Source organism: Triticum aestivum, chromosome 2A, assembly GCF_018294505.1.
Source record: "Triticum aestivum cultivar Chinese Spring chromosome 2A, IWGSC CS RefSeq v2.1, whole genome shotgun sequence".
NCBI classification, from domain to species: Eukaryota; Viridiplantae; Streptophyta; class Magnoliopsida; order Poales; family Poaceae; genus Triticum; species Triticum aestivum.
Window position 1 is genome coordinate 131,055,168 of NC_057797.1, and position 21,536 is coordinate 131,076,703.

A 21,536-nucleotide genomic window follows, 5' to 3' on the forward strand; every position below is an offset into this window, starting at 1 on the left:
AATTTGACCCCATAAAAGTTTCCCTTTTTGTGTCAAGCGGTAATCCCTAAAGTATTCATGTTGATCCAACATTACTCCCATCATCAAGTTGAATGGGGTTTTCCCAGGATTGTCAAAATAGTGCATAATATTTTTCACATAACGAGCATCGAGGGTTTTAGGAGGTTCCCCATCTCCATGAGTAGTAAGTACCACTAATTTTTTTGGTGTTTCGTGTCCCGTATCCATAACTAAAGATAGAGAACAACTTAGAACAGGAAAAAAACTACTTAGTGATAAAGCAAACAAGCACACATGAGAATATTCACCCCACGCTATTGCTCCCCGGCAACGGTGCCAGAAAAATAGCCTTGACGACCCATAAGTATATGGGATCAATTGTAGCTCTTTCGATAAGTAAGAGTGTCGAACCCAACGAGGAGCAGAAGGAAATGACAAGTGGTTTTCAGCAAGGTAATATCTGCAAGTGCTGAAATTGTAACTAACAGAGTAGTTTGATAGCAAGATAATTTGTAACGAGTAAGTAACGATAGTAGTAACAAAAGTGCAGCAAGATAGCCCAATCCTTTTGAGGCAAAGGGCAGGCCAAAACGGTCTCTGATAATAAGCAAAGCGTTCTTGAGGGTACACGGGAATTTCATTTAGTCACTTTCATCATGTTAGTCCGATTCGTGTCCACTACTTTGATAATTTGATATGTCGGTGGAACAGTGCTTAGGTGCTGTTCTTACTTGAACAAACCTCCTACTTATGATTAACCCCCTCGCAAGCATCCACAACTACGAGAAAAGTATTAAGAATAAATTCTAACCATAGCATTGAACTTTTGGATCCAATCGGTCCCTTACGGAATAGTGCATAAACTAGGGTTTAAGCTTTTGTTACTCTCGCAACCCATCATCTAATAACTACTCCACAATGCATTCCCATAGGCCCAAATATGGTGAAGTGTCATGTAATCGACGTTCACATGACACCACTAAGGGAATAAGAACATACATACTATCAAAATATCGAACACATATCAAGTTCACATGATTACTTGCAACACGATTTCTCCCGTGACCTCAAGAATAAAAGTAACTACTCACAAATGATATTCATTCTCAAGATCAGAGGGGTATTAAATAGCATATTGGATCTGAACATATAATCTTCCAGCAAATAAACCATATAGTAATCAACTACAAGATGTAATAAACACTACTAGTCACCCACAAGCACCAATCTATAGTTCCGGTACAAAGATTGAACACAAGAGATGAACTAGGGTTTGAGAGGAGATGGTGTTGTTGAAAATGTTGATGGAGATTGCCTTCCCCAAGATGGAGAGTTGTTGGTGATGATGATGACGATGATTTCTCCCTCCGGGAGGGAAGTTCCCCCGGCGGAATTGCTCCACCGGAGGGCAAAAGTGCTCCTGCCCAAGTTTCGCCTCGAGACGGCGGCGCTCCGTCCCAAAAGTCCTCTCCTTATTTTTTCTAGGTCAAAATGACTTATATACCAGAAGATGGGCACCAGAGGTGGGCCGGGCTGAGCACAACCCACTAGGGCGCGCCTGGGGCCAGGCACGCCCTATCATCTTGTGCTCACCAGGTGCCCCCCTCCGGTGGTTATTTGCTCCAGTATTTCTTATTCATTCCATAAAAAATCCTCGTGAAGTTTCATCTTGTTTGGAGTTGTGCAGAATAGGTGGCCTGACGTAGCTTTTCCAGGTCCACATTTCCAGCTGCCGGAATTCTTCCTCTTTGTGTGTACCTTGCATATTATAAGAGAAAAGACATTAGAATTACTCCAAAAAGCATTATTATGCATTAAAAAATTATAAATAACAGTAGGTAAGCATGATGCAAAATGGACGTATGACGGAGACATCAAGCACGATTCATATTAGAGTTGCGTGTGCGATACGTGGGATACAGCTGATCCATCCGAGCTGTTTGTGATGGAATAATCTGTGTGTGTTGTGGGCAAATACTTGCCGGTATACAATTATCAGCGATTGATGAATTCATCACCGACGGGTTCCCTAGTGTGGTCCGTGTGCGATGTGATATGCTTTGTCTGCACAACATCTATGCTCTGTCTACAGAAGAACAACATATATACTTATAACATGACATGATTGCAAAACCAAATTAAACATCTAATTACGTTATATAACAAATATCATAAATATTGCAAGGTTCAAATTTTCAGCATTACAAGGCCCAAATTTAAAGATTACAAGGTTCAAACTATTTCGACAAAACAAAATCATCTTCTTCAAAATCTGTTTCATGCATTATTTCCGCGAATGGATCAGCCACCAAGAAGTCATATAGCGGCTTGATACAGTGACTTCCGAATAATCTGTCATATGAAGTTACAAACTGAAACTCAGCTTTTATAGAGCCTTTTTCATTCAGCTGTAGACGCATGCGCTCAAGATTACCTCTCAAACTATATGATTGGTGGACATGAAAAGGTTAAAGTATTTCTATCAGAACACAATGACTATCTAGATGTCCTCATGCGTCATGAAGACGGTGAAGAATGGGTGGTCGGCCATCATGAGGGGGTGGACTAGAGTCGTGCGTGCCTTCTGCATGGAGGAGAGCACAATACGGGCATTGCGCTTCACCTTGTTCAGCAACCAGAATGTTTTTTGCATCTTTCTTTACCGTGTTTAATAGTACAAGTATACAACTCTGGTTCATCATTCTTTATTTGGTGCTTATGTAATTCTTGAATATATGTATCTGCGAATTGAATAATACATTGGTTGTTTAACCTGATGGACATGAATAAAGTTATATTCAATTTTCAAATTCAAATTTGGTACAATTTTAAATAACAGCGATTTAATTAGGGTCAAAATATACTATGTAGGTCGTTACGGTGCACACGGTCTGTAAAGCACAAACGTTTATGATATACATCATAATCTAACATGGTTTGCGGCGAGGAAACGTGTGCGACCATGCACACAGTTGCCGTTTACAAAACATGTGTGATGCCAGACAATATCACAAACGATGCGAGCAAACTAAATGTTTGTGATAGTCGCCTTATCATACACGGTTTACAATCATGAACCGTTTCGGATGTTGTAGGGAACGTACACGTTGCACCACATAACAGCGTGTGCGATAGTTATCTTGTACGACACTGGTACGACGGTTCGACATTTTGTAATCCTATCTGACACTCGTATGATGAATAGGTATTCTTCTTATTACAGATCACATATGGTTCAGGAGAAATGAATGTGTGTGATAGTCTCCTTATCATACACGCTTGGCAATCATGAACTGTTTGTGATGGGGTGAACGCCATAAACATTGCACCATAGAATAGCATGTGCAATGGTAATGCCAGCACACACGAGTAGCATGGATGGAGTGTTTGAGATATTCGATATATCACCAACAGTTGTGTGATGAATCGCATTTGGGATAGATGCGGGCATCACATATGCTTTGTTCTGGAAAACGTATGCATTTCTAATCCCCATCCCCGACGGTTTCTGGGCCATGTAGGAAGGACCCCTATCGCCCACACCGGCAAGGTGACGTTTTAAAATGCCCTTATGGAAAGGGGTTAAAAACTGTTTGTATAGCAGCTCGATGTACTAGTGAGCGATCTTGGAGCGGAGAAATAATGGTAGATACAGTTGGATTAACAGTCTATTTATCACAGACTACACGAGATTATGCCATGAATGATCATGGTTATCAATTATTACTTTTATGTCAATTATCAAACACCAATTTGTCTACCATGTCACTACCTGCTTTCGAAAGAGATGCCACTAGTAAACCTATGACTTCAGGTCCAATATCCATTAATACAAGCTCTTATAAAATTGTTAGTTTATTTTCCTTTACTTTTACCGTTTTACATTTTTAGTTATGATAAGAGATAAAATGATGACAGTTTTTAAACGAAAATTGCCTTCTCAGAAAGAAACTGACATGCGAATCAACCTGTGGTTAAGTTGGTTAGGTGGACAGTGGTATCCCCAACCCATCAGGGTTCAAATCCTGATGCTCGCATTATTCCTGAATTTATTTCAGAATTTCCGGCGATGCGCTTTCAGTGGGAGGAGACGTTCCCGTCGACGACGAAGCGCCTACGGTGACTTCGTAAATCTCAAGATGATATGCCGGCTCAGTCTCTCGGAGGTGCTCATAGGGATAGGGTGTGCGTGTGTGCGTTCATAGGGGTGAGTGTATGCGCGTGTATATGAGCGCTTGTGTCTGTACTGATGCTCAAAAAAAAAGAAACTGACATGTCATGAGGAAAATGTCACCAGCCAACCACTTTCTCACAACTAAAACTGCCACAAAATCATTTGTATATGTCACCCTCTCGCAAACATTCACCAGTTAACATGGTCAATTTTTTTCTATTTCCTGTTCTATGCGATCACAATATGCCATCACATCGCGAGCCCACACCCATCAATAGACTAGCTGTTCTGCGAATCAACGTGGTTGAGTTGGTTAGGTGGACAGTGGTATTCCCAACCCATCAGGATTCAAATCCTGATGCTCGCATTATTCCTGGATTTATTTCAGGATTTCCGGCGATGCGCTTTCAGTGAGAGAAGACGTTCCCGTCGACGACAAGGCGCCTACGATGACTTCGTAAATCTTAAGATGATATGTCGGCTCAGTCTCTCAGAGATGCTCATAGAGGTAGAATATGTGTGCGCGTTTATAAAAGTGAGTGTATGCGCATGTATATGAACGCTTGTGTCTGTAGTGATGCTAAAAAAATGGACTAGCTGTTCTTCCGTCGTGACAGCTGACTAGTGTCCCACTGCTAGGACTCAAACGCAAGAAAACTTTCGCAACGAGACACTGTCTTTTTAAGGCGAGCAACGAGGCAATGTTTTTTTTAGGGAGCAACGAGACAATGCCAAACACGTCTCGCTATAAATTGGGCCAAAAGCCCAGAGACCCAGGGGACGGGCCATCAGTCCAGCCTATCACACAAAGTGGAAAGATGAAGCCTCAACCGAAGCCAGGCCCAGCCCATAGATAGCCCGCCTCCTCTCGGCCGCACCAAAGCAAAACCCTAGGAACCTACATCCAACGTCCCAAACCACCCAATCCCCCATCCGACGGTCGACGCCCCACGCGCCAGCCTTATAAGTCCTTCCATTCCCTCCCGCAAGGGTTCCCTCCCACACACCTCCGCCTCCACCCCACCCGCCCCGACCCCTCTCCTCCAAGGTAAGCCCGCGGCGGCGGCGAGCGAGCGGCGGCGATGACGACCCGCTTCAAGAAGAACCGGAAGAAGCGCGGCCACGTGTCCGCCGGGCACGGGCGTGTGGGCAAGCACCGCAAGCATCCCGGAGGCCGCGGTAACGCCGGAGGCATGCACCACCACCGCATCCTCTTCGACAAGTACCATCCCGGCTACTTCGGCAAGGTCGGTATGCGCTACTTCCACAAGCTCAGCAACAGGTTCTACACCCCGACGGTCAACGTCGAGAGGCTCTGGTCCATGGTGCCGTCCGAGAAGGCGGCCGAGGCCGGCGGCGACAAGGCCCCCGTGGTCGACGTCTCGCAGTTCGGCTACTTCAAGGTGCTCGGCAAGGGGATGCTGCCGGAGAAGCCCATCGTCGTCAAGGCCAAGCTCATCTCCAAGATCGCAGAGAAGAAGATCAAGGCCGCCGGCGGCGCTGTCGTGCTCGTTGCCTAGGGTTCTGTTCGCGACCGTGCCTTGAGATCTATTATATCTGAACTATTAGTTGTTTCCCGTACCAGCAATTTGTGTTGAACAAGACATCGTTAGTTTGTTATCCTGGTTCCTGTGTGGTAAACCAACATCTTATGAGAATTTTGCGCTATGTTATGCCAGTTTATATCAGACGAGTTATCCATATCTGTGCTCCTATTTATGTTTCGTTTGATCTGTGTTAATCCCTAATGTTATCAATCCCTAATGCATATACTGTTATTTGCTATGGTGCATCACCATAAGATTCTATGCCTGCTAGTCATCTTAACTTCATGATTCTATGCCTGCTAGTCATGTGAACTGTATGATTCTATGCCTGCTTGTGCTTGTCATGTGACATGTGAACTGTATGATTTTGATTTGCACTATGTTATGCTTTGTTTTCTCTTTGTTAATCTTGTCATAGTGTATTACTTCAGGATTCTATTTCTTGTAGTCATAGTGAACTTTGAATTGTATGCCAATGATTTGCTTGCTTGATGACATTGAACTTGATGTCTGTAGGAGGTTGTTTGTAGACATACTCATAGTTAACATGATGCAGTAGTTTGTCTTTGGAATTCCTAGCAGGTACTTTAGTTTTGGATTGCATCTTCCTTCTAAATTTACTTGACTAGTTTAGTGCCACCTCATGAGTTAAATAAACACCTGGAGTAAGCTATTGTGCTGTAATTGTTGTGCCATTGTGTGAAGTATTGATATCCATTTGCATCTAAGCTGAAGTGAATACATGTTCTTTGAGAAATCTTCCTTTGATGCCATCTGTCTACTTCGTATTTGCTAGAATGAGGTTTGTTTTCTTTATGGGTGTTTGATTTTTTTGCTTGCTGTGGCACCTGATGCGTAGCAGCTGTTCTACCTGTCGAGCTTTGTATGATCTAGCATTTGTTACTGTATTTCCCAGAGTGCATTAGCACAAGATTATGTTTCTGCTAGTTTCAGAAAGATGTTTATAGACTACTATGAATGTTCAGGTTCATGCAGTCATACATCTGTTCTCCCATATACTCGCCTGTATCTGGACGATGCTTCACCCTGGCTTTAAGAAACTTTGAAGTACTTGCAAAGCAGGTGAAGCTATCCAATCGTGCTATTCTGTGTATGGATATTCATTTGCTGCTACATGTTCATCTTATCGTGTGTGTGATCATGTTTGATGTGTTTGCTTGTCTGTACAGCTTAGCTGCAATTGCCTGATCGATCTTTAGAGCTCCTTTGATTCACAGGATTTATTTGAACTACTTACATAGATTTCTAGCATCCACTCAAATCTCGTTGAAGGAAAACTTTGTTTTTCCTGTGATGCAATCAAACGACCGAAAATCCTATGGAATTGCTCAAACCTCTTTGAAGGAAATTTCTATAGTATTTCCTGTCTGTTTTTAGAATCCTGTCAATCAAATAGTCCCTCGTTATGTTTTTCAAAAATTGCGGTTGCAAAGTCGTATAGATTTGGTATTTTGAATGGAACCATCGCTTTTGTATTGCGTCGGAAGTATCATATCACTACAATGGTGTTGATGCATTTGCCGCTCCCGTAATTTGTTTGCTCACGCACGTCGCCTGAATCTGTTGTGCACAACTGACTCCCGTGCCCTCTAGTATATCACTAGGGCTGCAAACGAGTCGAGTTCAAGTGAGTTGGACTTGGCTCGGCTCAACTCATATAAATTTTGAGCGAGCTCAAACTAAGTGAAGCTCAAGATCGAGCTGTAGAACATGATTCATGCTCAGCTTGTAACGATCTCGGGTCGATCTCGAGCTAGTTTTGAGCTAAATGAGACCGTAAAAATTATAAATTTATGGCGATTATTCTAACGAGATAAGGACACAACATGACACAACTTTGTCCCCCCATCTCGTCGTGCTAGGGAGAGCTCATCTTCTCTCTTGGGTGAACTAGCAATAGATGGTGGTCTTCATGGACGAAAAACAAGAAAATGAAGGTGCATATGGTGAAAACTTTTGCCAAACACAATAGGATATTTAACACATAGTCGATCACCTACCATAATTAGGCCTAAATCTTTTGTGCACTTATATGATAACAAAAACGAAGGTGCATATGCTTCCATGTTTGCTGGTAAATAAAATGGACAAAAATCATGAACATCATATGTGATAATAAATTATCTTATTTCCGTTTAATATATGGCATGATCATTTAACATAATGATATTATGTCGAGCTATAGAGCTCAAATCGAGCGAGCCAATATTGGTTCAAGATCGGCTCGTTTCTTGGTCAAGCTGCATAAAGTGTTCAAACTTAAATCATTTCTTTTCGAGTCGTTCTCGAATCGAGCTAAAAAACAAATCGATCTCGAGCGGCTCATGAGCCACGAGCTTTTCTTGCAGCCCTATATACCATCGCTCCCGGCCGGGGTTGCATCGGAGGCACTCAAACATCCATCAGTATCAGTTGGTTGACAAACTGACTCGATGGGTCATTTCTCCGGCCCGTTGCCATCGGTTCGAAAGAAACATTGGCGCCGTGACACGAGACGGTGAGTAGAACAAACGCATCAGCTGTTGGTCCGTGCCGCCAATGCCTGCTTTGCCCAACCGGCAAGCGATCCCTCGTCCACACGCACAAGGAAGCCTCCGTTTGACATGCGTGCGCCCCGTCGTTTGCGGCCCTCCGTGACATGGAGGAAGCTGCACGTTTAAGCACAAGACACCCTCACGTTGATGCAAATCACTCCCGTGGTACGTGGACAGAAGGAACATGTCTCACGGTTGTTGGGTGGCGGAATTCAGAATTTTCTGTACAGTAGGAGTGATAGGTAGTATAATAAATTGCTGAGCTTAACGAGAGATATTAAGAAAAAGGCTGTATTTTTTCTTAATTAGGATATAATCTCTTAGCAATAATATCTGTCACCCCTCACCATGTATTTAGAAATATTTAGCTATCAAAGAAAAGACTAATGCCATGTAATTTTTTTTAGATTACGTGACGGGTTTAAGATAAGACTTACATGCCCTTATAGAAAACATTAAAACGAAGATTTAAATCCTCGGATGGACAGACACACCTTCATGTGCCCTCTACGGGCACCGAGTGCACCGATGGAACATGGATAGGATATGAAGGCCAATATTTGTAAACCGGGCAACGTCGTCGCCTCGCGGCCTCGACTAACACGGAGAATTCTAAAATCAAGCTAAATCAAAACCAAGACGCCTATGTAGCTGTACGCCAAATATGAGCCAGAGGTCAAGCCAACCGCCATCTAGGATCCCTGTATGCCATCGGTGCATGTAGCATCACCTGTAAGCGTCCCTGGTTGAGAATTGCCGTTGCTCGAACACATATCAACCGCTGCCACCAACCCTAATCTGCCGCATCCGGCCAACCCTGTCGCATGAACTCCATGTGGACAGACCATTCTGGCACTGCAGACGCCACATGGGTTTTACTCGATGACGGACTTTGGCAGGAGCGAGAGCGTAACGCCGGTGGCGGCTAGGGCTTCAGAGTTCGTCGCGACATGTAAGGACGAGTGAATCATGTTAGGTAATTACGTTCGGTGGAGCCCTGAAGCAAGAGGAAATGAATATGACTTTGAACTACACAATTTCACATGCTTATGAACATTACATGTCTAATATTGTATAAAGTATCATGTCTAATGAGGATGTACCTCATTCCGATGGGCAGGGATGTAGGTTTGCGATAATTCGGATGGAAGTCGTGCCCGTCTTTGGCTGGTGCCACCCGTGACAGCCCCTCGTGGGTGTCATTTCCCCTCCTTGGAGGCAGCGTTGTGGTGTGTCGGCACCTCTCTCTCTCTCTCTCTCTCTCTCTCTCTCTCTCTCTCTCTCTTGATTGGTTGTCTTCGGGCAAAAGCCTAGGTTCGGATCCGGATCGATGATAGCAGCGTCCTCGATGTCGCTCTTCTGTTGGGATAATTGCTTTTGGAGACACGACTTGGAGGTCCTAGTTTGCTTTCCTGTGGTACTCACCGTTGTTCTGAATTGTTCGTCAGGACCTAAAGGTACTATGTACACCGTCGCGGGTGATTCCAAGATGATGACTTTCTTGGGGCTGTTCGAGTCTCGCCACCCACCTGCCAACTCTTTTAGGCAATCAAGGATGGTTAATGCCACACACTAGTTGATGCGTTGGCAATGAGAGTTTGTTTGAAGTTGTTGCTCTTTAGAGGTGACCAAGGTTAGTTGAGACGCGGCTGCTTTTGTTGGTCAATTTAGCACAGATACCTTTGTGTTGGGGTTTCTGTGGTGTTTGCCTCTCATCGGCATGTGGTGAGAGTTTGTCTGAATTCTTGTGTTTTATCATGTGCCTTCTATAAAACTAAAACTACGGCACATAGTTTACTCGTGCTCTCGGAAAGAAAACACACCTCCTCGTTCGAAAATTAGCAAGCCAAGCCAACCCAAATGATTTGGCGACTTGAGGTCTAAAATAAAAACGACCACCCATCTTCCCAGTTCCCACGAGTAGGCTTACTAGTCATAACCACGCCAGCACGCGCGAAGAGCCCAACGTCCCAACTAGAGCTCCCTTCCACGCCTCTTTCTCCAATCTCCACCTCCCCACTCCCCCCTCTTCGACCGTCCCCTCCGCCGAACTCCAACTCACCGAGCCAGCCAGCACCACCACCAGGAGCCATGCCGGCGGCGGTCGCCTGCTCCGTCAAGTGCCGCCCCCACCACCGCCTCTCGGCGCCGCAGCCCCCCGCCGCGCTGGACCTCCTCCCCCGCGCCCCGGCCTCCGCCGCCGGCGAGCTGCGGGCGACCCGGTGCCGGACCCCGCCCTCCCTCTCCTTCGCGCGCGCTTCCGACCAAGGGGAGGCGCGAAGCCCGCCGTCCGCGAGGCGAGCCCGCGCCGCCGTGGCGGGGTTCGAGGAAGTCGGCGCCGCTTCTTCCGCAGCCGCGGCGGCCCTGCTCGCCGGCGCGCAGTCGCGGCACGCCATCTTCCGCGAAGAGCTCGTGAGAAAGGCCTACTACGCGGCCGAGGCGGCCCACCGCGGCCAGGTGCTTGACAGCGCCCCTCTCGCTCTCTTTCTGCTCATCGTTTCGGCGTGGCTTGTCGGACGTTTGAAGTGACCGGGCCACGTTCCTCGGCTGGGCGTTTTGGTGGTTTCTGCAGATGCGCGCGAGCGGCGACCCTTACCTGCAGCACTGCGTGGAGACGGCGGCGCTGCTCGCGGAGCTCGGCGCAGGCCCTCCGGTTATCGCGGCGGGGCTGTTGCACGACACGGTGGACGACGCAGGCCTGGATTACGGCTCCATCTCCGAGCAATTCGGTGCTGGCGTTGCGGACCTCGTGAAGGGGGTAAGAATTCGGATCTACTCCGTATTTAGTTACTGTACTGGATATAACTGACATTAGGATGTGACGAGCAGGCTCACTGATATGTCTAATTAGGAGAACTGTTTTTCTCTGTTAAAGCTCGCTTGGTGTGGCAGTATTATTTTCTGAAACGAACCAAAGTAAGGTGCAATTGCTGCTACACCGTTATGTAGCAATTCAGAGCTTCTTCACTGGTAGATTATTCGTACCGGCATATACAGATAATTTTCTGAGTATGACTTAAGCTGTGCCTGTGTCCAGGATCAGGCCATTGTTTTCTAGGGGAAGGACCAGGTCATACTCACAATTGATTAGTTATATGGTTATGTCTCTGCGTGGGCCCCCCTTTTATTTTCATCTTTCTCGGTGTTGTCTTTTTCGTCATATGGAGAACTGGATGTTGCTAGTTTGGCTACCTTGCTAAAATATATTTTTACGATTATGACTGACAGACCATAATTGATTGTTATGTTATTGATAGGGCTTCTAGAACAAATACAAATCTTATGCTTATCTAAGTTAGGTATTAAGTTAACATCACCTCTATTAAAGTAGGCTGTAGGCATCTCCTAGGATTGACTTGTGCTTTGTTATACTTTAGAATTTCTTCCTGGCTGTTTACCAGATCAAAGCAGACACACCTTTTGGTGATTTTATGTGTCTTCTTTCATGACATTGCGTTTATTATTTGGAACTTGGGAAAGGCTGTTGTTTGTTCTGCTACACGTTGTCGCCTTGTCGGTCATCTTTATCAATATTACACCTGCAATATATCACCATTTTTTGGCAACAAGGGTGCTTTGGCCGTTTGAGGACATTGTGGAATGACTTGACTTAGTTGTGTCGAATATTTGACAGGTTTCTAATCTAAGTCATTTGAGCAAACTGGCTCGTAGAAACGATACAGCGAGCAGAACTGATGAAGCTGACAGATTGCGTACAGTCTTCCTTGCAATGGAGGATGCGAGAGCAGTGCTTATCAAACTTGCTGATAGGCTACACAATATGAGGACGTTGGATTCATTGCCCAAGATCAAACAGCAGTGCTTTGCAAAGGAAACGCTGGAGATATTTGCTCCATTGGCGAATCAATTGGGGATCTTGAACTGGAAGGAGCAGCTTGAAAATCTGTGTTTCAAGCATCTTTACCCAGAGCAATATGAGGAACTGTCATCCAACCTTCATGAGTTTTACAACAGAGATATGATTGCAGCTGCAATAAGGCGATTGGAACAGGCCCTTCAGGTGAGAGGGCTATCCTATCGTTCCATATCAGGGAGGCACAAGAGCATATACAGCATCTACAGCAAGATGACAAGGTAAACTCGTGCGTCATGTTTCCATTATGGTGTATTTACTAGATTTTTTTTTCAAATGATTTGCCTTTCATTTTAGCTGTGTTAATGAAGTCAAATGAATCATTATCTAAAATAGGTAATTCCTGCACTGACTTCAACATGGCCTTTAAAGTAACCTTGCTAGCCGGAGAGACATATGCCACTAAACATGCTAATGTGATTGCTTTTTTATTACAGGAAAAAACTGGACATGGATGAAATCTATGATGTACATGGAGTGCGTGTGATACTCGAGAATAAAGCTGATTGCTTCACCACATTAGAAGTTGTCCATCACTTGTGGCCTAGAATTCCTGGGAAGTTTAAAGACTATGTCAGCAGCCCCAAATCTAATGGGTACGACCATGCAAAATATTGCTATGCTATGCAGAAAAAAATGTATGTCACGGTGCTAACTTGATGCTTCTTAACTTGTAGGTACCAATCGCTGCACACGGTTGTTCTCAGTGAAGAAACACTCCCATTAGAGATCCAAATTCGTACTGCGGACATGCACTTGCAGGCAGAGTTTGGAATCGCTGCACATTGGAGGTACAAGGAAGGCGAACGTAACTGCTCTTCATCTCTGCCTGAAATGGTTGAATGGGTTAGATGTGTTGTTACATGGCAGTGTGAAACTCTGCACACAGATCACCCTTCGCCTCCTGGACTTGGTTCTTCCCCAAGGGCAACATGCACTTTCCCTTCTGACTCTGATGGCTGTCCTTTTTCCTATTCAAAACAATGTGACCACACTGGACCAATCCTAGTAATACTTCTGGAGAATGAAAAGGTTAAGAACCCTCATAATATTTTGTGCTAGTGCTTTCTGATTAATTAAAGTTGCAATGTGTTAATTTGGAAGAGCAGCAGAACTGAATTTTTTATGTTTGTTTTCTTCAGATGTCAGTGCAAGAACTCCCACAAAATTCGAAAATACTGGACCTACTGAAGAGGGCTTCTAGCTACGACATGCAGTTGAGCCTAAGGCTCAACAGTCATGCTGTGCACAACCTGCACCAGGAGCTGAAGATGGGCGACGTGCTGGAGCTGATCCCTTCAACTCCTTGCAAATCAGGAGGCTACATGAGGGAGCTCAACCAAATGTCTGATCACCGTCTCGCGGTTTCGCAGTCTTGACAGCCGTAGACCAGCAGATCTTGTGAATACATATATGACAGCTCAGCTAAATCGTCTGAAGTTTAGGTGACCGCACTGACAGAATCATAACAGATGTTGTAGCATTTGGTGTATATTTGTTGATAACTTTGTTCAAGTAGAACAAAAGAAGTTAACCTGTAAATAGTACGTACGTGATACAGAGTTCAAGCTCGGGAATTGTTCTTAGTTTTAGAACACCTATCGAGAAAATAGAACATGGTTAGGATAAGTGATTTCAGTTCTCTACTTGTTCAGATATTGGCTATGAATTTGCAATTACATGTGAATATTTTTTTTTGCTCGGTGTGCTTGACTGCTTAAGATGCAAAATGAGAAGTGAAAAAGAAAAAGAATAGAAAGGCTGTGATAAGTGATTTGTGTTCTCTTCTAATTCAGACATTGGCTATGGAGTGCAAATTTGTGAAAATAGTTTTTTCCAGCGAGCTAGACAACGAAAAGACTGGGTGCTTTACTGCTGATGATGCAAAATCACAAGTGAAAGGGAAAAAATATATACAAAAAGGCTATAATAAGTTTTCAGTCCTATAATTCAGACATTGGCTTTGACGTATGCATTTGTGAAAAATATAGTGCTCAACGGAAATGTGTGCGTGGGGCTCGGCTGTTTAAAGATGCAGAAATGAAAAAATAAACGACACCTGAGAGATTCGAACTCTCGCGGGGAAACCCCATGTACTTAGCAGGCACACGCCTTAACCACTCGGCCAAAGTGTCGTTGTTGTGTGAACTTGTGAAATAGTCCTATTTGTACTGGATATGATCCATATTTCACTCAAACCCAAACTGTTCGTTTGCCTCCCCCAATAAGAGTCGCCTATGTCGTAGTACAAATCAGCGCCCTGTTGTTCTCACAAATTAGAGATATGTGTTTATATGTCGACTGTTTCTTGGCTTTTGATGTTTGGTGGAAAGAGGCAGAGAGCAAGGTCAACTCAAATCATGCTAATAGAGAGAGGTGTAAGCAACTATTCAGTTCTTGTTCATGAATTGGCCTCCATGTAACAAAAGACGAGTCTAAACAAATGTAAAACGTGTGGGAGAGACATGACATGGATGGGATATATTCAGTTTAGCTGCACTTGAGCTATTACGCTGCAATATCCTTTCGCAAAAGAGGTGTGGCAAAAGTTTATTGTCTCTAATGGATCAATGGTAAGGATTGCACATACAACGACGACTATCGCACGATGGTGGTCTCAGCTACAGGGGAGGGCGACAAGATTGGATTGCTAACGACAATGTGCACCTATGGAAAGAGAGAAATGCTAGAATAGCACTGCTATACACACGACGCTAATAGCCGATTTGTGGACGACGCTGGAGATCACACCATACGTCGCACGACAGCAGCACCGGTGCACCGTTGGATATGTCGTTCGGCTGTATGTCGTCTGTGCAGTATCGGCTGCACAGCAGTTTCGATGCTAGAACTTTCTGAGAGGGTTAGCTCCTGTTATGACCGGGGTAACTTATACCCGTAGGAGGCCCACCAGGCAGGTTTAGCTAGGGGTTTAGCCCACAAGTTATCTTATTTTCGTGGTTATATAAACAAGTTGTAAGACTCTTTTTCAGATTAAGCAATAAGACAATTCTATTGCCTGGTTTCCAGAGGAGCCGGAACCCTAAACCCTAGCCGCCTCCTCTCACCGCCGCCTCCTCCTCCACGCGCACGACGGCGCCTAGCCGCCGACGGCCGCGTGCTCACCGCGCCCAACTCCCTCCTTCCCCTACAATCTCTGGCCTAGATCCGGTAGAACCCTAGCTCCTACCAGCTCCACTACTATTGTGGTAGCGGAGAGAGCCGGAGTTAATACTTGTTTGTTCCAGGAGGCAGTTATATTGTAGGGTGTATATGATGTTTTCATAATATAAAAATGTTTTTCAAGCTAACGTTCTTATATTATGGAACGGAGCGAGTATGTAAGTCGATGTTCTCTTAGTTGATGAGGTCCCTAGCCGTGATGATTGATAACGACTCTGTAAAGGACAACTTTCCAACTCTCTTCTTAATGCAAAACATGCACCTGCTAGTTCGTAAATGAAAACATTGGCATTAGTGTTGCCGCAAACCAAGCACAAAAATCATGTTTCTCCCACCCGTTTTACATTTGTTTAGACTCCTCAAGCAGTTAGACTATTGTGTTTACGTAAAAAACAGTGAAAATATAAATACCCCCCCCCCCTCCTCAAAAAAAAGGAAGAAAAGGCCCAAGGTTTACGTTTCTCCCACACGATTTACATTTGTTTGTGTCGATTTTGTTTTCATTTTGTGTTTTTTTGAGTAAAGTAAAAAAGAAATGTATTAGTAGGTACAAATACTCAATACATTTGCTTAAGATTTTGCAAAAAAAATAATACATTTGCTTAAGACATGGAACTGTCAATTTACACATGAAATCGTCAATATACGCATATGTCGCCTTCTTTGTGTCCAACAATACCTGATTGTTCAAAGTGCTCATTTGTGAGAACGTTATCATTGTTCATAATCTTTTTATATCTTCCTTGAGCAAAGCTAATGTTGTGGAGCTTGATTGCCTAAGCAGCAAAAAAAAAGTATTATTGTTCATAATTTTTTCTTTCTTCCTTGAGCAAAGCAAATGTTGTGGAACTTGATTGCCTAAGCAGCAAAAAAAAAGTATTATTGTTCATAATTTTTTCTTTCTTCCTTGAGCGAAGCAAATGTTGTGGAACTTGATTGCCTAAGCAGCAAAAAAAAGTATTATTGTTCATAATCTTTTCTTTCTTCCTTGAAGCAAAGCAAATATTTGTGGAGCTTGATTGCCTAAGCAGCTAAAATAATTGTTGTGGAGCTTGTTTGCTTGCAGCAAAAATAAAAAATAAACGACGCCTGAGAGATTCGAACTCTCGCGGGGAAACCCCATGTACTTAGCAGGCACACGCCTTAACCACTCGGCCAAAGCGTCGTTGTTGTGAACACGGCTGAAATGATGCCAATTGTACGGCGTCACTACATCCTTTTACTTAAACCCAAATTCTATTTTGCCTCTCCCGCGAAGAGTTGCCCGACACACCGCAAATCTGCGCCCTTACCCTAATGGACAGCGGAGTCGGACGGACCCCTCCTCCTGCGGCGGCGGCGGACGCCGGCGACGAGCCACGGGACGCGCGTGTCGTGAAGGAGATCTTGCGTTCGGTGGGGCTTGAGGAAGGGGATTACGAGCCGGCGGTGGTCCACCAGTTCATGAGGCTCGCCCACCGGTACACCGGCGACGTGCTCGGCGACGCGCTGGTCTACGCCGATCACGCCGGCAGGGCGTCGCTCCAAGCAGATGACGTCCACCTCGCCATCCGCTCCAACGCCACGTTCGGCCACGAGCTGCCGGGCCGCGAGGTACGTGCTTTGCCCTAAACCTCTCCGTTCCTCATCAGGATTTTGCTGCTGTTGGTTGTATGTATCAATCGCGTACGCGTCTGTCGGGGATGGGGTTGTTTGGATCCTGCGCTTTCGTGTCCAGATCGGAACTTTACTCGCGGATCACGGAATCGGTAATTAGATTGTTGTTCAAGAAGCAAGAGTTTGCAGTTTCCACGCACTCTCCGTTCCTTTCAGATAGTGCGAGTTGGAATTTCTGAGATTGTGTCACCCGGAATATCCTCATAGATACGAAACAATTCAATATTTTATTTTATTTCAGATATAATAGAAGTATAATTATCCTGCCTCTGCATAGGATTTTTTCTAAACGTGTACAATTTTTTTAATTGAAACCCTGACGTGTCACGAAAACTTGCAATCAAGATGGAGAGACACAAACTTGAAGATCCGTTAGGAGTATCATAAGAACTGACTCGATGTCATCATGTTAAAGTGGGTGTTAACGACATCTACAAAGGCAGAGTCACTCCTCGACTCTTTGGTTCCTCGTCATGAGGAGTTGATAGTAAAACAGTTTATATAATAGGACATGTCTTTAGATTGACTCTACAGAAAAGTTATAATTAAATGTGACGACGTACATGGCTCGACTCTTATTAGCACATATGCAATAGTGCTATCTTAACAGTCTCAATATCAGGTAGGATGATTTCTACGTTGGGAAGAGAGAGCGAGATTGAAAAAAGAGGTTTGCACTGTCTTAGCTAAGAGACTATCTCTTAGTAAGGAGGATAAGACAATTCTCTCCCTTGTACCAAAAGTCATCTCTTAGTGAAATATTGTCTAGTTTAGCCCATAATTTTAGGAGCATGCAACAATCAATTGTGAGAGATATCTATAGCATGATATGTTTTTCTTGCCTTCTCTAGAAGGCATGCATTGCATATGAAAAGATTGTCTTATCATTCAAGAACAAGTTTGACTCCAAGAAATTAGATTTGTTTTTCTCTCCTTATTATCCCCCTCCCATATCAACAATTAATCAATTAAGTGACAACATTAAGAGTCAACCTGTGTAGATCCCTTATAAAGTAACCTAGCCCCTCTTTTGTTGCTTTAACACATGGACTAGGGCATTCCTGTCCAATATATTATTGTATGAATGCAAATAATGTACAAAAAGGCACATATGAGGTCCATTATCCCATATAAGGATCAACTCCATCCTTCTGTATGAACATAATTCATAGTGGCGGGTGGCTTACCACTACCAATCATATGTCACTTTGGTGCTTTAACTAGATTTTTGTTTATGCTCTCTTTTAGATTTCTGGCCAATCCATCTACACTGTCAGTAGGCAAATAATACAAAATGATCCTCACATGTAGACTTTGAGAAAAGAAATAAAACATTTTCTTATCATTCACTTTAACACCCAAAATAATAAAATATTTTTTTGGAAATAAAGGAATTCTTATTGTCCAGTATGCCATTTGGATAAATTTTCACTTATTATCTAGTCAAGTATAGAACACACACGATGATTGAATTATCAAACTATAGTCGATACTCCATAAGTTATCTGGCTACATATTAGCGAGGGAATTTAATTAAATTTTCTCTTGGCTTGGATCCCTCAATGGTGCCAAGTTCACAATATTAACATTTAATTATGATGATTAGTTGTGTTTTTCTGTATATATATGTCATTTTCAAGGAGCCATGAAGTTTCAACGGGCTACTGACCTAATGCATCACATACATTTCATGCGGGCATTATATTGTTATCATAACATTCAAATTCTTCGCTTTGGGTAGGTTTTTCTTGAAATGGCTCATAGCTTGAACAAAAACCCTATACCCAAGCCCCCTCCCGGATCAATCCATCTACCACATGATCAAGACATGATGCTGGGACAAAAATACTTATGCATTCCACAAATGAAGCCATCGATTGATAATGTTGAGGGAACCAAGAATGACAACACCGGTGAAACCTCCAATCCTAAAGTTGCTTCTGCCAGTTGCAACAATGAAGACCAAACTAGTAGTAGTAATCAACAATGTTCTAAGAGGGTTCCCTCCCAACTCAATGCTATGGCCGCTAGGGCAGCAAGGCGATGTATAATGAAGAACAGAAGATCCAAAATGTCCCAGCCTTGAATATATGATTATGTTCAACTCATTATGTGTTTTTTGTTTAATTAGTTTATTGTTGGTGCAAAAATCTAGCATGATGATGTAAAAGGGTTGTTGGTACACCAACAAGTGCATCTCAACTTGGCGCATCTAAACTTTATGCAAATCTCTTGCTAGTGGTCATGATTGTTTCCATAAATTGTTGTGTACATGGTTATTGGATTGTGTCACACCAAAAAATTATTGTATACATGGTTTTGGATCATGACATGCCAAAAATAGCATGGAGGCTAAAACCCCACATGGCAAGATTGACATATGGGAGGAGTTTGTGTGAGGTGTGAGGAGGTGAACCATATGAATCAAAACAAAGGTTCAAGATTAGATTTCAGTTAGCTCAATCCAAACACAAAAGTTACTATGATCATAAGCATCTCGAGGTTAACTTTGAACCCGAAGAATATGCTTACCTCTGAGTGATACCCACTACAGAGGTTTCAGGCAAAACAAAAACTTGTCCCAGGATTTATTGGACCTTTCTAAGTCTCGTCAAGAAAAGGAAATGTGGCATATCTGCTAGGTCTACTAGAAGACCTAGCAGAGGTCCATGATGTGTTTCACATATCACAACATGGATGCCGACATCGTGTCCCACAACATGGATGCCGCGAGGCCAGAGAATGAGCCGATGCTCGTGAAGACGAAGGCCAAGGAGCAAGCATAAGGTAACTGTTCTGATGAACCCTTACTCTTTTCTCCTTTTTGTAGGTTTGATGATATGTGTTGTGAAGGTGTTGAGGAGGAGATCCATCATATTCGTGTAACGCCCCAGGAGCGACACTATATAACTCTAGCACCTCCGCTAGCATTCACATAGTATCGACCCCAAGAGGCCCACCAAACAAACATGCACGCGACAACATGCTCCGTATGTGGGCATTCAGTATCACAACACAATTCCTCAACATGTCTGCAATAATATATATATACAATGACTCCCAAGGAGTCAAATTTAATGAATGAGTACATATAAGGGTTTGACAACCAAGATACATATCTCATAACTCAAGCGAAATATACCTTAGACATGTCACAAATGCCTTAAAAAAGGCTAAAGAAAAGCAAGTGGCGTCCATATCCCTGCCCAAACCATTGTTTGAGGGATAACCATAGCTAATGCCATCCTTCACCAAGAGATTATCCACTCCAAATGCTACTATTTGATTTGGAGCATCCTGGTCAAAAGAATAAATAAAGCATGGTGAGTACCCAACTATACTCGCAAGACTTACATCATATCTATACTAAGTGCTAGATCATCGCTGGCACGCGTTGCTGTGCTCGTCTTTTTGTAATATTGAATGTTAGTTCTTGGAAGCAAATATTGAATGATTGTTGCAACACAACAATTGGCATAATCAACATCTCTAACACAATGCTATTATCTAGGTTTCATTGTTAAAAGATTGCATGTGTGCGATGGATAATGCCGACTGGTAGTGTGTGTGCATGCATGCACGAGAGAAAGTTAGTGGTACAATTATAAAGAGAAGACCAATGTGTGGGTGTAAAAGACTAGGTGAGGTCATAATCAATGTAAAGTTGAATTAAAATATTTGAATAAGAGATCATGATGTTTGAAACCCATGCATGCATGAATATAACGGAGATCTGCGTGGTGTGGTTTGGAAACGAGCATGTTGTAATGTATACACATTGAACAAGGTCAAATTGGTTTGAATTTGAAATACCGATGGCAGACATTGTTTGGCCACATTGCATCTGTGCATGGACACACTATTCTAATTGGAGATGATGGATGGCTTTCGCATCACATATCTATATCTATACCCCTATATATATATTATGTTTTATATTTTTTATATAGTGTGCGGATAACTTTAACCTTGAAAGATGGTCGTTGGATGAGGCCAATCCAATGGTGCAGAGCTGGCAAATTTGAGCACTAGTGGTCATTGGATATCATCTAGATTCCACCACATTTTGCCACATGTACAATCTAGAAGACTCTATGGTTGAACTTAAGTATAATGCACAAACCTCAAAACATAATCACTTCTTCTTTGTTCTAGAATCTTCCGTATCAGAATTGCCCAAATGTTTTTCTACATGATTTGTTTTTTACTTTAGCCCCACCACGCACAATTCCATGAATCTTAAAATAGATTAGCTTTCTTATAAAAACTAGATGATTTTGAATGAAATGAACTATAAGAATTAAGGGATATTTAAATTAGTGCCCCTGGTTCCTTAGTTGTGCTCACTTTTCCCCACGCTCTAAACTTTTGCTCACTTTTCCCCTCTTCCTTAGCTGAAACTCTCACAAATGCTCATAGCAGGCGTTTGCTGTCTTGACCGTCCATTGACCGTTAATTGCTGACGAGTGGGCCGAGTCTTCGTCTAACCATTGCTTGCTGACGGGTGGGACCGCAAGGAGACACATATTGGGCAGCTTGTCTGAATC

At 43.4% G+C, this 21,536-nt stretch overlaps 3 protein-coding genes and 2 non-coding genes across 5 annotated transcripts; 3 read left to right on the forward strand and 2 right to left on the reverse strand.

The window, feature by feature from the left end:
* The first annotated feature begins 5,162 nt into the window (after positions 1 to 5,162).
* On the forward strand, positions 5,163 to 5,875 carry LOC123187969 (60S ribosomal protein L27a-3). Its single transcript, XM_044599987.1, has one exon. It carries the CDS (start codon positions 5,257 to 5,259, stop codon positions 5,692 to 5,694), a length of 438 nt encoding a protein of 145 aa, XP_044455922.1. The 5' UTR covers positions 5,163 to 5,256; the 3' UTR covers positions 5,695 to 5,875.
* Positions 5,876 to 10,220: 4,345 nt separating this feature from the next.
* LOC123187970 (probable GTP diphosphokinase RSH3, chloroplastic) lies at positions 10,221 to 13,848 on the forward strand. Its single transcript, XM_044599988.1, has 6 exons — positions 10,221 to 10,733; positions 10,849 to 11,034; positions 11,911 to 12,371; positions 12,588 to 12,746; positions 12,828 to 13,182; positions 13,293 to 13,848. Exons 1-6 carry the CDS (start codon positions 10,368 to 10,370, stop codon positions 13,527 to 13,529), a joined length of 1,764 nt encoding a protein of 587 aa, XP_044455923.1. The 5' UTR covers positions 10,221 to 10,367; the 3' UTR covers positions 13,530 to 13,848.
* A 355-nt stretch (positions 13,849 to 14,203) lies between these two features.
* On the reverse strand, positions 14,204 to 14,285 carry TRNAS-GCU (transfer RNA serine (anticodon GCU)). Its single transcript has one exon. It is a non-coding gene; the product is annotated as a tRNA-Ser (tRNA).
* A 2,099-nt stretch (positions 14,286 to 16,384) lies between these two features.
* LOC123191587 (transcription initiation factor TFIID subunit 9-like) lies at positions 16,385 to 19,075 on the forward strand. The gene is made up of 2 exons (XM_044604263.1): positions 16,385 to 16,926; positions 18,731 to 19,075. Exons 1-2 carry the CDS (start codon positions 16,630 to 16,632, stop codon positions 19,073 to 19,075), a joined length of 642 nt encoding a protein of 213 aa, XP_044460198.1. The 5' UTR covers positions 16,385 to 16,629.
* TRNAS-GCU (transfer RNA serine (anticodon GCU)) lies at positions 16,417 to 16,498 on the reverse strand. Its single transcript has one exon. It is a non-coding gene; the product is annotated as a tRNA-Ser (tRNA).
* Positions 19,076 to 21,536: the final 2,461 nt, after the last annotated feature.